Source organism: Lontra canadensis, unplaced genomic scaffold (assembly GCF_010015895.1).
Source record: "Lontra canadensis isolate GAN:19392208 unplaced genomic scaffold, GSC_riverotter_1.0 scaffold21, whole genome shotgun sequence".
In the NCBI taxonomy this organism is placed as follows: Eukaryota; Metazoa; Chordata; class Mammalia; order Carnivora; family Mustelidae; genus Lontra; species Lontra canadensis.
This window is the reverse complement of record NW_022631015.1, coordinates 19,448,138-19,464,386: the sequence shown is the minus strand read 5'-3', so window position 1 is coordinate 19,464,386 and position 16,249 is coordinate 19,448,138. Positions and strand designations below refer to the sequence as shown.

The 16,249-nt window shown below is 43.7% G+C and overlaps 1 protein-coding gene across 4 annotated transcripts in view; it reads right to left on the bottom strand.

The window, feature by feature from the left end:
- The window catches only part of CDKAL1 (CDK5 regulatory subunit associated protein 1 like 1), a 628,275-nt gene that overhangs the window by 105,776 nt on the left and 506,250 nt on the right, over positions 1 to 16,249 (bottom strand). For all 4 annotated transcript variants that reach the window (XM_032861632.1, XM_032861630.1, XM_032861633.1 and 1 more), the window contains one exon: positions 11,275 to 11,337. In XM_032861632.1, coding sequence (XP_032717523.1) covers positions 11,275 to 11,337 — 63 coding nt within the window. The remainder of the gene's footprint in view (positions 1 to 11,274; positions 11,338 to 16,249) is intronic.

The following is a 16,249-nucleotide window of genomic DNA, read 5'->3' as shown; positions in this document are numbered from 1 at the left end:
ATAAAAGCAAGATGTGATCTCTGTCCTGCAGACATCCACAGTGCAGCAGAGTGGAACAGTTAGGCCAATAATAATATGTAACAGAGCAAAGTAAGAAAATGCAGTATTTGCTGTCATCTCCCTCTACTGCCCTGCTGGATTACGAGCATCTTAGCCCCGTCACTGTGCCTGTCCTCCAGGGAAAAACCCACATTTATTGGATGGAGCTGAATTCTCAGAGCACGACAAGTCAAGTAACAAAGGCATACGTGCCTCAGAGTGGTAGCATGAGATCAATTTTCCTGGGGCATCCGAGAAGGGAAAATTAAACTGAATTCGGAAGAATAAATTCAACAGGACAAAGGAACCTGTTCTCACCTACGCAGTGGAGATGGGATGGGGGTGAGGTAGGACTGCAGGAACTCTAACGGCATTCCCAGCTCTACGGTTAAGACTGTATAATCGGAGGGCGGACCGCTGTGTCCAGCCGTCAGTGACTAGCTTCGGTGGAAGGGAAGTACCAGGACGCAAGACCCCGCATCAAGACCCCAAGGAGACACATTATGGAGGGCAAAAGGCAAGAATATCTAAGAAATAGTGGAGAAATGCAAAAGTGGAATGGTAAGAAAATATGAATGCCAAGGATGGACAGGGGAAGGTAATCAGCCTGCACCTAGAGACAACTGAAAACAGGAGAGTGTGAAAAAGGCCTGGGAGGATGGGGTGGTGGAAAAGATCAAATGAAACCTTAACCCGCGACAACTTAAATTTTAAATTAGATCAGAAAAAGAAAGTGTTGATAAGAAATAGTGAGGGGCGAAGACAAACAAGCAGCTTTAAAATCATCCCCCTCAAAAGAAAAAAATCTTAAACGGAATTAGAGATCTGTTTTATGCACGGTAGCTGGATTATTATACTTTATGGTAATTAAAAACGGATAGTCTCCTTTCTTACCCATGTGTGTTCCATACATTAACAGAGCTAAATTAAAAAGAACTTGAGTTTTTAGAACTCTCTCATTTTTATTTGACACGTGTGCCTTTAAAATATCTCCAGAATTCTGAAAGGCACCCCAAGGTAGTGTTGAATAATGGAAAATATTAGCAGTCGTTAGAAGAAGCTAGCTAACTTTTTTTTTCCCCCAGATGCTAAAATTCCAGTTTTCCAATTTCAAGATTAGAGTGTTAATGTATACACGAGAAAAACACCACAGATGCTAACTGTAATCCCGTCTTCTTAATGTTGCACAAAACCCCGTGAGAAAGTGAATTATTGGCCTGTGGAAATACTTGCATTTCACTGTTTTTGGCCAAAGAATTATGGAAATCGTGCAAGTCTGACTCTGTATCACGGGTTGGTAATCATATGAGAGGGGTGTACAGACCGAGGCCTTTCAGCCACTGTTAATGATGTGCTGAGGAAGACACAGGCCAGGCCTGGGGAGCCCATTCCGCAAACAGCCATCAACCCGCAGCCCACCAATCATAGGACTCTGGACAGTCTTAAAACTTGAGCAGTAGAGCTAAAAAGAGAGAGAGAGAGAGAGAGAGAGAAAAGAAAAGCAGAACGAGCTTCCTCATTCCTCTAGTGACTGCTACATTACTTGCTACGAGCATCACCAGCATTAATGTTTCTCCGTACATCTCAACAGAAATAACTTCAGCTACGAAGAAGTCATTAATTATGTTTTATGATAAAATATACTGCCGAGAAACAAAGTGTGATTTTCAGGGGGGAAATGAAAATTCTTATTCCTTGAAAATAAGGTATAGGTATGTTTTAATTTAACTTCTGTTTGTGTCTTCCAAGCAATTTCCCAGACAGATTACCCAGGGTAAAATGCTGTTATAAGATTTTAGAGAACTAAGGTCAAATGAGTAAGCTGTTTTTTCTTCTTTTTAAGATTTTATTTATTTATTTCATAGAGACACAGCAAGAGAGGGAACACAAACAGTGAGGAGGGAGAGAGAGAGAAGCAGGCTTCCCACTGAGCAAGGAGCCTGATGTGGAACTAGATCCCAGAACCCTGGGATCATGACCTGAGCCGAAAGCAGATACTTAACAATTGAGACACCCACGCATCCCTTATCTTCTTTTTCTATTTAAGTGTGTATTTAAATCCTAGTTAGTTAATATCCAGTGTAATACTAGCTTCAGGTGTACAATATAGTGACTCAACACTTGCCAACATCACCACTGCTCATTACAAAATACCCTCCTTAGTCCCCATCCTCCCACCCACCTCCCTTCTGGTAGGTTCTATCTTCTTTTTTTTTTTTCTTTCTTTCTTTTTTTTCTTTTTAAGACTTTATTTATTTGGAGGAAAGAGAGAGAAAGAGAAAATAAGTATGGAGGAGGGGGAGAGGAAGAGGGAGAAACAGGCTCCCCACTGAGCAAGGAGCCCAATTCAGGGCTCAGTCTCAGAACCCGGGATCATGACCTGAGCGGAAGGCAGACGCTTAACAGACTGAGCCACCCAGGCATCCTAGTTCTATCTTCTTAATTAAAAATATCTGTCATAGGTGTCAGTCTTTGAGAGGAGGCCAGGCATGGTATACAAATAAAGATGGGATAAGGAGTAGGAGCAAATATTCTTACGTCCTTAGCACCAAATGCAGGGGAGGTTTTAAAATCATTTTTTAAAAAATTTCATTCCATTTTGGGATTTTCTTTACTTTTCATCTTCCTGTCTCAATTTGCCAAAGTGAACTATATCATACCTGTGCAGCCTGGGTTGCCAGATAAAAAGAGCACACAAAGGTGCATATTAATTTTAGATGAATGAATAAATTTTCAGTATATCTACATCCTACTATTGTGTGGGGCTTAATTCATATAAAAAATGCTCACTGGGGTGCCTGGGTGGCTCAGTGGGTTAAAGCCTCTGCCTTTAGCTCAGGTCATGATCTCGGGGTCCTGGGATCGAGTCCTGCATCGGGCTCTCTGCTCAGCGGAGAGCCTACTTCCCCCTCTCTCTCTGCCTGCTGCTCTGCTTACTTGTGAGCTCTCTCTCTGTCAAATAAATAAATAAAATCGTAAAAAAAAAATGCTCACCGTTTAGCTGAAATTTGAATTTAATTGGGTGTGCTGTGTTTTATTTGTTAATTCTGGCAACCCCGGCATACCGACTGGCTACTATGCCAGACACCTGTGTTGTCCCAGTGGTAGTGGGAAAGGCCGGTAAGCGGTCGTGCACAGTGGTGATGAGACACAGGGTTGGGACAGGGTGCAGAGACTGATGACGGAGGACAGGCAGGGTGACTGGTGGAACAGTGTGGGGCAAGCCCAGGGGTGGCTGTAGGGCACCTTCAGCTCCTGGTACAATGCTGTTCCTCTCCCTGCCCTTGGCTCACTTCCTCCCTGTGCTGGTGAATTTCGTAGAGGTGGTACGCAAGCGATGGCAGGAAAAAAGGAGACTCCTTCAGGTTTGAGAAATAATTTGAAAACACAGTAACTCCCGTATCTATGTAAATGTTCTTTTATTTTTTATCAATATTTTCATGTAGTGCATGTTGGCAAAGGATTTCAATACGAACTTTGCTTCTTCCCCTATTACTAAGATTTCTGAGAGTGCTTGGGTGGAGAGCTGGAGAGGAGAGAGTAATCTACTAACTACGATGTTCTTAACCCCAGATGCAGGAAACTTCCCAATTTCTGTATCATGACCCCGCCTTCCCATAAAAGGAAGTCACAGTGCCAGCTGGGGTCTGGGTAAGTGGCCCAGGACGTCACCCTACCTGCTTCTAAGCTGCTCTGCCACTGTTTTCCCATGCCAACGTGTCATGGCTTCAGATGACTTTCACCTCAACCTTTCTCAGTGGTTCAGACTCTGCCTTACCCTATTTCTCTGGCTCAGACACCTCCTACCCTGTTGGTCCTGAAGAAGGCAGGCAGGAGTGCGGGAAGGCAAGACGGGGAACGGAGCGCGGGGCCAGCCTGATCTGTTGGTCTCTGGTCATACTCGCCCTGACATCGGCTTTACTCAACACCTCTCGGCCCCAGGCTGATGGTGAATCAGCCAGCTGGGCCCCGGACACTGGGGGTCAGGGTGGTGGTTTTCAGGATCCAGCCTGGCTGCTTTACTGTCTGCTTCACCAGCAGCTCAGTCCACGGACTCCTCGATGCTCTTCCCCTGCTTCTGACTTCGGTCCCTTTCATTCCCTCTCACACTTCTTTCTTCCTAGAGCTCACCTACCTAGAATTTGACTCTGAAGTGGCGGGGGGGAGGGGAGAGGGAGGGAAAGAAGGGTCACTTTGACCATGACCTTAAGGGTCAGTCCACCTTTTATTAGCGCATCTTACACGGTGACTCTTTAGCTACTCCTGGTACCAGGGTGATGAGCCCGGACCCTGGAGCCTGACTGCTCTGTAACTTACGGGCTCTGTGACCCTGAGCAGTCAGGGGATCTCCCAGGTCTGTCTCCTCACCTGTAAAATAGGGGATAACCCGAGTCCTCACCTTATAGGGTCGGTATGAAGAGTAAAGGTCTGTAAAGCTTTGGGGATAGTGCCAGTTACATGGTGTGCACTGTATACCTGAATAATAATAGTAACAACAACAATACTAAAAGGTCCCCTCAGATTCCATTCTCTTTGTCAGTCCTCAGGGTGACTGGCAAAGCAGGAAGCTGGCATCCACCAGGCCAGGATCTATGTCTGCCCTTTTCGCCTCCTTCTGTATCCCCCGTCCTTGCAGTTCTGGTCACATCATAAACTAATGTGTAAAAAAAAATGTTCGGGTTTTAGATCAATGTCATTTTAGAAGGAAAAGAGAAAAAGACAGAAATAGAGTGGCAAAGCGATGCTCAAGGAAAGCTGTTGAGTTAGAACACTTGAATCACTCGCTGGGGAGGGTTAAATATGAAGACGACGCCTTTGGGTCAGGCTGGCACAGATCAGGAAGCAGAAGGGTAGCCAGATACATTTACTGCTGAAGGAAAACCCCGCTGAATCACGTCTGCACCTCGCTAATGGCTCTAGGATCCCCTTGAGAGGGAACACATTTTAACAAACGGGAGTGCAGATTTATAGCGGGATGTGCTTTAGTGACGCGCTTTGCTTTGAGGCTGAGTTTGTCCTTCGGCCTTAGGGTAGAGATCATGGGATGTGAACAGGGGTTTACTCTTTCCTGAAGTACTCACTTCCCCATGCCTCCCGGCTCTACAACAGTAAGCAACTCGACCAATTGGGCATTTATCCAGTTGTTCCTGATACTTAGCAACATCTCCCTCCCCTTTTTTAAAAAAGATTTTATTTATTTATTTGACAGAGAGAGATCACAAGTCGGCAGAGAAGCAGGCAGAGGGAGAGGAAGGGAAGCAGTCTTCCCGCTGAGCAGAGAGCCGGATGCGGGGCTCGATCCCAGGACCCTGGGATCATGACCTGAGCCCAACCAAGGCAGAGGCTTTAACCCGCTGAGCCATTCAGGCGCCCCAGCAACATCCCCCTTTTAAACATTTTTTGGTCTTTGACAAAGATGGAGAAGAGAGTGGAGTGCACAAAAGGCTTTGGACAAGCTGTGTGAAGCGTGGCGTCAACACGCCGAGTCAATAACTTGTCTCTCTGCCCACACGCGCCGTGCGGATCTGGCTATGGTAAAGTGCTGCATCCGTTAAAAACCGAATGTGCTATTTCCAGACAGCAGATAGCTCGAAGCTCAACAGGGCCAGCAGGCCGGGATCCAAATTCCCATCTCCCCTCGGGAGGAACCACCCAAACCCCTCTGTTGCGACGTGTTCCTCGCAGCGCAGGGGATGATGACGGCTTGACCATACTGCGGCTGCCTTGGGCCTGAGTCGAATGGCCATTATTCTTCAAACAGAGAGAGCTGGGTAGAGGGACTTCTGTTACCTTAAATCACTAGACAAATCCAACTGATGGAGAAATGTAGATCAATACGGGATTTCTAACGCGAAACTGCCCCTTTCGCCCCAGGTAGGACACATGTATTTATGGAACTCAATGCCGCAGGGACTACAGTCTCTCAGGGAAGGGAGGATGGTGGCATATCCCTGACTTTTTTTCCCCAAGACTTTAAAAATAAACTTTTGCTGTACACTTCTGTCCACATGAAGCTACAGACAATATTTTTAAACATTTTTTATTAAATCATATTTCATTGCACACGGGGAGGCATGAATTCCCAGATGTGTTTGTATTAATAGCAGAGTTTAAGGTAGCCTTAGGAAGTGTGGGTTATGCAAATACAAGTCGGAATTTTTTGTACATTTAATATCGCACTTAAAAATGCACTGTACCGATAAGTTAGTTATAATTCTTCTACTCAAGTTATGCCTAGTATACTCTTTAAGATAAAAATGTCATGTACTTTGAGGTTTTTACAGTATCTAATAATATAAAAAAGTAATTTGGGGGAATATGGATTCTCTGCTCATTTTTTCTGCCTGCACACAGTATTTCATCCTTTACCCAACTATGTTCAACCCCTCTTACTATTTCTCTGTTATTAAACCACGTTCTACAGTAATACTTCATTCATCCAACCTTTAAAAAAACAGCTATTCCTAAGTTTCCAAGATAAATAATACCTATCCTTAAAATAGCAATATTTCCAAAAATAGACCATACACATCTCTACTATCCTCAAACATCTGCCTCTTCATGTAATTCAGGGCCAATTATTTTACTTTGGGACTGCGAAAATGGGTAGGGATCTTTGGGTATTTGGGTCCAAATTAAGTGGATCTGGGTAGCAGCACTTCTGAGTTCCTTTGTTGATGACTTAGCGTCTTTATGGCCTTGGCCTTGCCCTCCTTTTAGCGTGCCGCCAGTTTTTAATGGAGCTCTGGCTTCTGGAAGCCATAACCATCCCCTTTGTAGCTGCTGCTGGGGTGGATTATTTTGGGGGAAGCCAGACATGTACGCCTGATAGAAGTATTCTTTTTAAAAATAGACTGCTCGTGGATGGGGGACTTGAAGAAGTAACGAGGTGGGGGAAGAGAATTAAACAGGGAGGTGGACAGGCTGGGTCCTGGCTGGCGGGCAGGCAGGCTTTGAACCGGGTTTCAGGCGCGGAGACTCCCGCACAGAAGGCCCCTGGCTGTATAAAGCACTGATGTCGGTCTCCTATCTGCTTGTACGGTAACTCATACACAGCTGCTTGTGGGGGCACATAGGAATTTGTGTACAGCTCAGCTGATGTATGTCTGGTAGAAAAATTCTTAAAATAACACTAGTCCCCCAAAAAAACCCCCCAAAAAAGCCAAAAAGGAAAAGCCAATTCCACCAACATGGCTTTACAGTAATGTTTCTTCTCTCACATGTGTTTATGTATTTATGTCCATGAATATAGAAAATTCTGAAATAATAACAGTCATTCCAAGAACATGAGATGTTCACTTTATAAAATATAGAAACTGTAACAGTAACCCGTTTAAGACTCTCTTTTAATGGTGGAATATATATAAAGTTACAGAGAATAACTGTGTTTAGAGACTAAACTATCCAGATATTAAAAACCACCAGACTGAAACAGAATTGTGTACTTTTTCTTCCAATTTTCATGTTTTATAATAGCTTTTTAACGTTAGCAGATGATAAACATCTGTGTTTAGCTAATAAACTGAGATATCCCCACGAACACATAACTCTGATAAAAACCTAACAAGAAAGAAAAAAGGGGGGTAAGGAAGGAAATAAAGAGGGAGATAGAGAGAGACATCTTTTATATGCATGGCAATACTTCTTTCGGACCAAAGACAGAAAGCACATGCTAATAAGCAGAGTTTTAATAAAAACTGTTCTAATTATAGCCCTACTCTACTTACCCGTAACTTATCCAAAGAAAATATTCAACTCCAGATACAAGGAAGGGCTCTGGACCTGTAACTTTTCCTGGTAGTTAGGATGATGTGTTTTCAGAAATTACAAGCTATGTTTATTATGTGTTTATTAAAATAACAGAGGACAGCATACAGAGCACAAAATAAAACCAAATTACCTGCTGCTTTGGATTCTCTTTACCAATGTTCCCTTTTATGAGGACAGAAAAATGGGAATTGGTTTTCATCAAGCCATTCTCTGTAAGTCTGTATTACAAGAACTGGAAACAGTTTTTTGTTTTGTTTTTTTTAAATGGTCATGGAACCAGAGATAACACTGCAAAATGAAATTCTTCCCATCTCCAGCCAAATTTGTCTTAGAGTATAAAAAATAAATCAGGTAATTTCCTTAAGACTCATTTGGAGCGCACATTTTGCTCTAAGCTTTATTTGCTTTCTGCAACAGCATTTAAGAGAAACCCAACTGACCATTTACAACGGAAACAGTGGCTTCAAAGGACGATCAAGAAACACACCTGGCCTCACTCAAACACCACTGGTGTGTTTAACCCGGTGACTCTCCTGTGCCTGGGGTCAGGCAGGAGCAATCTTGGCTGGGCTGGGGGAGTTGCGGAGGAGAAAAGAGCAAACACAGCTGACTCACCGGGAAGAGAACGGTTGGTCTATCCTTTGTAATTACCACTGTTTTAACAGTTTCTAGCAGGCCGGGCCATCATTTCAGTGACCCACTATAATTTGGGATGAAACCCTGGGAAATGATGCCAACTTTAGAACAGAAGCTGCATTTCTGAGTTGACTCAGCATAAGGAACCCACTGAAATGCTGAGTGTTCCTTCTTTGGTATAACTTTACGTCAAGGGAAAAATTAACGATAAAAGGAATCTAGCTAGAGAGGAAACAAATACCACAATGTTCACTCCCAGGAAAATTTCCATCCATGTTAACAAAAAAAAAAAAAAAGAAAGAAAGAAAAGAAAATATTCAGAATAGCATGATGAACCCCCATAAACTCATCATTCAGTTTCATTCATCATCAACACACGGCCAGTCTGATTTTACTGTATCCTACCCACTCTCTGCCTTACATTCTTTTTTTTTTTTTTTTAAAGATTTTAATTATTTATTTGACGGACAGAGATCACAAGTAGGCAGAGAGGCAGGCAGAGAGAGAGGAGGAGTCAGGCTCCCTGCTGAGCAGAGAGCCCGATGCGGGGCTCAATCCCAGGACCCTGAGATCATGACCTGAGCCGAAGGCAGAGGCTTTAACCCACTGAGCCACCCAGGCGCCCCACATTCTTTTTTTAAAAGCACGTCGCAGACAGCCTATATTTTATTTTATATAAGCTTTCATTTATAACATGTATATATTTAATTCGAAGATCACTACAGAGATCTCACCGAGCAAGAGATGCTTAAGCCAACTCTAACCACATCTTACAAAACATTCTATGTTAAAACCTATCTGCTTAGAAAGCTAATTTGTTGAATATAATTGGGTACTTAAAATGACAAAGTAACTTGAATCATGACCTCCTTGTTGTATTTTATTTATGGGGCGGGGGACGATTCTAAGACCCAGAGAGCAGTGTCTGTTCCTCAGCCCCTGTGGTCCTAGTCGTTGTGGACACTGGCCAACAGCAGGAAAGGTTGACAGTGACCCAATGAGACGTGTCTGGATGGAGCTGGAGAAAGGGGCAGGAGCTGCCTGGAAACTTTCCCCTTTTCCGTCCCTACACATGCAGAATGAAGTAGAATGCCAACAGGCCAAACCTTTGGAACTTCAAAAATCACTCACCAAGCAGTCCAGCTCTTTACAATAATTTATTACCGATCCTGAAGCAAAGATCAAAAGGAACTCCGTCTAGCACTTATACTCAACTCCTCACTGCCCAATGACTAATTGGTAGAGGAATGAAGTCTTCACAAGGGAAGCCAAAATAATCTGAGGTGACTTTGATACAATGCCACAAAGGATATGAAGAGGAAGCCGGTAGAAGCTGCAAATGGCTAAGTTCCATTAAGAGTTCTAATAAAAGAATAATGGAATTTCCCTTAACCGTGAATCAAAAAATGTTAGAAGTGGGCAAAATTTACACAAGTCGGGCAAGACCTTTGATTTGTCAAAGCCTTTTGTTGTTCCTGAATGTTGACTTTAGCCATTGCTGCATATCTGTTAATTAAATTAAATGGCTTCATCTAAAACACTACAACTCTCCTATCAGGAATCCGGCCAGCCTCCTTCCCTTTGCTGGCATGTTCCTTATCTGCCGGCACCTTCTCTCTCTACCGTCAAGCATTACTGGCTCTCCTGATCTCTTTCAAACAAATTGCCATATTCTGCAAAGGGATTGGTTTAACTTGAAAAACGCAACATGAAATGATATCATTTTTAGTACTGTAGATTGTCATGGTCACACGAAGCATAAACACAAGCTTTCACAAATTGTTGGTGCTTAAAGTCAATTGGTCACTACAGAAACACTAGAAGCTACTGAAAATCTTTCAACTTCTATGAACAACTGGCACAGTTTTTTCCTCCTGAATCCAGACATCTCCGTAATTCTCAACTGAGGAAAATAGTTTTCACACTACTTATTTTGGCTAGTTAAAAAATCCCCACCACATGTCTCCTTGTAAATTCACAGATCAAGATTGAAGTTTATATTAGCATTTCAAGTGTGCAAATTTTTTGTTCGCTTCTGAAATCACCTCGAATTAACAGATTTCCTGGAACCTTTACATGATGCGGAAGTGGTGCGGGAGCCTCGGGAACCCTGTAATATATTTCCCCACGATGATGTGGTGGTGAGAGTTTTCTTTAAAGACAGTCAGGTGTGCGTGCGTGTGTGTTTTTAAAGAGCTCTTATGCAGATAGATGGTGAAATGCTTACAAGTAAAAAGTTGTCTGGGAATTCTTCAAATACAGGGAGTAAAGAGCGTGGGGTACAAATGAAGCAACATGGGCCATAGGTCCTTCAAGTTGGGGGGACAAATACGTGGGGGTCTCGGCACTATCTGGTCTTCTGTGGGGCAAAACTTCTGGAAGCGGGCATTTCAGGTATTATGTTATATACTGCTCTTTCTTTGGGATTTTATCCAGAGAAAATAACTCTGTTAGGAGCAATGGAAAGCCAAAGCGTTGGTAAGGCCTATCTCAACTGTCTTTACCAATTCAAAAGTTAAGTTCATTTCTTCAGCATTTGGAAAGAAAAAAAACAACCAAGTAAATAACACCCCCAAATCTGTCTTTGCCTCATCTTTGAGATTTCAGGAACAATGTGTAACTGGATTTTAATGTGAAAAAGACGTAATTATTTTAGTTCAGAAATGAAGATTTTTTGACTTCTTTAGCATAGATAAACTGCTGACAAATTAAAATGGAAACACAAATGTAATTGGAAAACATACTTCAAAATCACTGTCTGCTGGCGGGAACTGTGCTCTATGTTCAGAAAGACTTGAATCCAACACATGAATAACATGTTTCTCTTACCTTGTGATCGTACGGACTGTAAGAATGGAACACCCGGGAAAGGTCTTTCGTTCTTTGTTTTTTCTGTGGAAGAAAACACAAACACGTGAGTTGACAGGTGACGAAAATAGACACGTGCATAAGTATCTAGATGTCTGTCTGTCTATGTATCTCTCTGTCTACCTATCCACCTGCATGAAGACATTGTTTAGAGGTTCTTCCTTGTGCAGAGTGAGGGACTACAGTGCCAATCCAGGATATGGGGTTGCAATCAGAAATCATAGCCACTTGATGGCTTTGTGGGTCATTGTCACAGACCAGCGAGAGACCTTTTCCTGGTGGTTTCAGAGTTGAAACAGTAATCATCATCAGAAACTCTATTTTCAAACACATGAGATTAAACAGAAGAGACTACACTGAAGAAAAAAACTGAGACGCTTGGATTTCACTGTAATGCCAACTGCTGTTACCCAGACCTGGACGCCGATGTGCGTCCAGTGAAACAGGACACCTTCCCCTGGCTTCCTAGTCACAGCTCAGGCCTCTGCCTGAGACTACCTTTGTTCTGTCCTGCTGTGTAGTCCAAGGGCCTTGCGTGGTGTCTCACACGCAGCACTCGAAGCTATTTGTTTAAGGAATAAACGAATTCACCTGACTTAGACAGGCAGATCTATAATGATGACATAAGCCTCATAGCTGGTGATGAAAAGAGAAGCCTCTTTTCCTGCTAATGAGATGGTTTTCTCCAGCTGAACCCACTACTTGAGGACCGTCTCTACCTCCTGCTCCCCCAGTGTCTGTGACAGGGGGAGGGGGGCGGTGGGGTTCTCATCTGGTCGACAGGAAGAAGCAGCTTGTTTTCTCATATACGGAGACCTGTCCACTCATCATAACCATCACGGGAAATTTTGCGTGTGGTTCTAGATCTTCCGTGCATGTATTTTCACATACAATTATTACTTTCAAAGAAAGGGGACCATTCTGTATACACTGTCCCAAACTGACTTTTTCCAACTTCACAACTGGTCCTTGCCAAACTTAAAAACCTGTATAACCAGATCCACAATCCCTTACACGGGGTACTGAAATCCAAAAACTGCAATCTGAAATTTTTTTCAGCACTTCACTTCCATTTTTTCATAAAATGATCATCTTGGCACAAACATCTTTGCCAGCTTGACAGGGTGCACTTTTCTCAGAAACAATACATTGTACCGGTGTAGACGCAGAGTCAGATAGCCCGGCACGCTGATCACCTTGATGGATAACGGCAAACGGCCTCCTCCCTCCAAACCCTACCCCGATTTGCCTTCCCAGCAAGAGTGAACGAGAGAAGGGACTGACGCATAAGTCGGAAATTCTTCATTTCTCTTTTCCATGTAGAGGTTAGGATGTTTCTCAATTCACTAAGCAGATGAAATGTCTTTAAAACAGAGATCGACTCCCTGATATGAGGAAGTGGAGATGCAACATGGGGGTTAAGGGGGTAGGAGAAGAGTAAATGAAGCAAGATGGGATTGGGAGGGAGACAAACCATAAGTGACTCTTAATCTCACAAAACAAACTGAGGGTTGCTGGGGGGAGGGGGGGAGGGAGAGGGGGGGTGGGGTTATGGACATTGGGGAGGGTATGTGCTATGGTGAGTGCTGTGAAGTGTGTAAACCTGGCGATTCACAGACCTGTACCCCTGGGGAAAAAAATATATGTTTATAAAAAATAAAATTAAAAAACAAAACAAAACAAAACAGAGATCGAACATCTTCCCAGGTGCCAGTTACAGAACTGATGTCTTCTACGTCGTCGAGTTAGCCCACGACTGCATCTTGCAATGCTGGTGCGAGCGTGGTCTCCTGTCCTTACTACCAACCCCACCTTGCTTCTCGCTCCACTCTGCTGTTGCTAATCCAAATGCCAGGTAGCCGAGCGGCTTCTGTCTTCACTTGTGAATGGATCCTTGCCTGGTATTCAGGTTTCCTAGGGAAGTCTTTCTGCATTTCCTCCTTTTAAACTCCAGTGTCTGCCTGAGCACATCTGTCTCACCTCCCCAGTGCCAGGGATCCTAGCAGACCCTCCAGCCTTGGGCTCTCCGTGACCTCTGGCAGCCACTCAGCTAAGCAGTTGAATCCCACATTAGCTCGGATTTGAGATCAGAGTCATCTGTACGCCCTGTTGCCCCATAGACCAGTTTTCCAATTTCAGAACGATTCCAGCTGGCAGGGCTGCAAGTCCCTTGGCTTTGTTTCCACATCACCCACTAAACATCACCCCTCCCTGCAGCCATCCCAAACCCCCACTTCCCCTGTCCACCTCGGAAGTGGGCTTCTGACCATCTCGACGCTGAAGCAACGTACGGCTTCTTTTTCCTCCGAGGGCAGGCATGAGCCTGTGACTGACTGGGAACAGTCCCCTGACTCTCCACGGGCCCCCAAATCTGTTCTGAACGTCACGGGCTCACCAAAGTTTTCCTTAGCTTGTGATTTTCTCTTTTCTTTCCATGTACCCCCTTAGCTGTATAAGAGTTCTTGGGTTATACTGCAATCAGAAGAAAAATGACAGATACGAACATTTCCTTTGGTAGAAGACTCACTATAAAACATAGGAGAAAATTTTTTCAGGAAGGAAATTATGCTAGGAAAGATAAAACACAGAGCATATCAGTGTTCAGTTCAGGAGGTGTCCGAGAGACTGGTTCGTCCCAAAAAGGCTGAGCTACCTGCTTGAGTTGGCGGGTGGAAATGGAATATTCAGATGTTGTTTGGTGTGACATTTTCATGTGGTTGTGGTTTTATATCTCTGTTTTGACAGCTAAAACCTATACATGCTTTTTACTGTAAGGTACCTCAAATTATTTTGGGAAGGAAGTGGGGTATAAATGACAAGTAAATAACACAATTCGGATTAGCACCCAAAAGAAGCCAGCAAGGGAAAAAAATGCTCTTCTTTCTGACAACAATTTTAATATATACAAATATGGGGAAGTCTTGGCTGGGAATCCTGAAGGTTCTATGTGTTAGTTCGGTTAACTGGAAACTACAACTGTTTTTCCTGGGAGGTCAGAATCATACAGCTCAGTGGTATAATGTTCAGGGATCCAGAATAGGGCTTGACAACAGGTGGTCCATGGGCCAATCTAGCCCTCCGCCTGTTTTTGTAAGTAACATTTTACTGAGACACAGCCACCAGCCACACGCATTTGTTTCTGTGTATCCATGACCGCTTCTGTGCTCGAACAGCAGAGTCGAGGGGTTCCCACACAGATCCTATGGCCCGTTATTTCTAAAGTATTTACTCTCTGGCCCTTTACAGAAAGAGGTAGCCATCCCAGATCTCAAATCGCTATCTTGGACCATGTCTACTTCTGGCAATAGTCCCCTGACCCCAAACCAAATGAACAACCATCCAGCAAAAATCCTCTCTCCTTCCACTGCATGAAGACAGTGCAAGAACCTATACCCGAATGCATCAGAATGAACCTAGCAGGCCAGAGATCCGTTAGCTGTCTTGCTACCAGGATTTTACTTTTGGGCATTCGATGTTCAGACAGAAAACATTATGAGTTGGTTTGCAGAGCATGCGGACATAGATACGGGACTTTCAGAGCCTTCTGCATTCACACTGTGAACCGTGCATGACAGAAATGCTGAGATTCTTTCCTAAATTCTAGTGCCAAAGCCAAGAAAAAGCTTTTATGTACAAGGGAATGGCCATTACCGCCAGTGAGCCGGTCTCTCATAGGCAGACACTGCTAAGAGTCCTGGGTTACAAAACTTGTTGAGCCTTGCTATCAGCAGTTTTAACTGAAGCTAAAAGCTGAGCCAAAAATGGAATAATTAGATACTTTCCTATTGCATCATAGTGTGTGTCTATAAACTACCTCCCACTTTTTTGCCTGTTAAAACAAACATCTCAGTCATGCAACCACCTGTTAATTCTCTGAGTGTTTAAAAAGTAAACATGTTGAACAAGGTGTGTGATGAACTTGAAACGAGGGTGGCCAAGTACAGTAAGTATGACAAACATCTCCCTTGGAGCTAGACGAGGGTCTTCGAGTCCCTTTCCCTGTATCCCCTGGGGTACAGGCCCCAGGGATGAGTCTGTGTGGGGTGTACCTGAGTCTAGAAGATGAGGCAGTCTGAAAATCTGGTCAAACTTTGAGATTCTGGAGAATTTCCATCCCAGAGGTGTTTCCTAAACTGCTTTTATATTTCACACTCCAAGAAAAGAAAACACTGATGACCCCTTTAAAACCCAAGTTTAAACTCCTTTTCAGACAAAACCAAACAAAACTTAAGGCCCCAGTGGAGCATTTTTAACAGTTCAGGTTTCCAGACAATGGAATCATTTCAATTTTTATCAAATGGATACAAGGAGTTAGATCTGAAAGAGCATGCAATGAAAATCTGAATTTTGAAGGTGAGGTTACATAATCAATTAAATCGTAACAATATCCACCAGTTTAACCCAAAAGAATCCAGTGCTTTCTGTGCTCATTCTCTACTTGTAGATAATACAATATAAATGTTTCAGGATACTTTGTGGTAAGAAGCTGAAAGAGCAGGTTTGAGTTTCAATATACTAACTTCCTGTTTCCAGTTCCCCGTGTAAGGAGCCTGGCCTAACAAGTAACAAGCGAACACACTAAAAAACCAACTCTTTTTGGGATGCAGAAGGGAGGGAAAGATAGAAAATGCCCCCAGGACTGGGGGAGACCACTAAGTCAATATGGGGAATGTGGCTTCTGGAGCATCCAGAGCATGAGCAGGAAAACTGGAATGGTAATGGAGGGATTGCTGGAGGCTCAGTGCAGACAACTCTGTTAAGAACTTCAGGACGGGGGGCACCTGGGTGGCTCAGTGGGTTAAGCCTCTGCCTTTGGCTCAGGTTGCGATCCCGGGGTCCTGAGATCGAGCCCCACATTGGGCTCTCTGCTCTGCAGGGAGCCTGCTTCTCCCTCTCCATCTGCCTGCTTCTCTGCCTACTTCAGCCTACTTGTGAT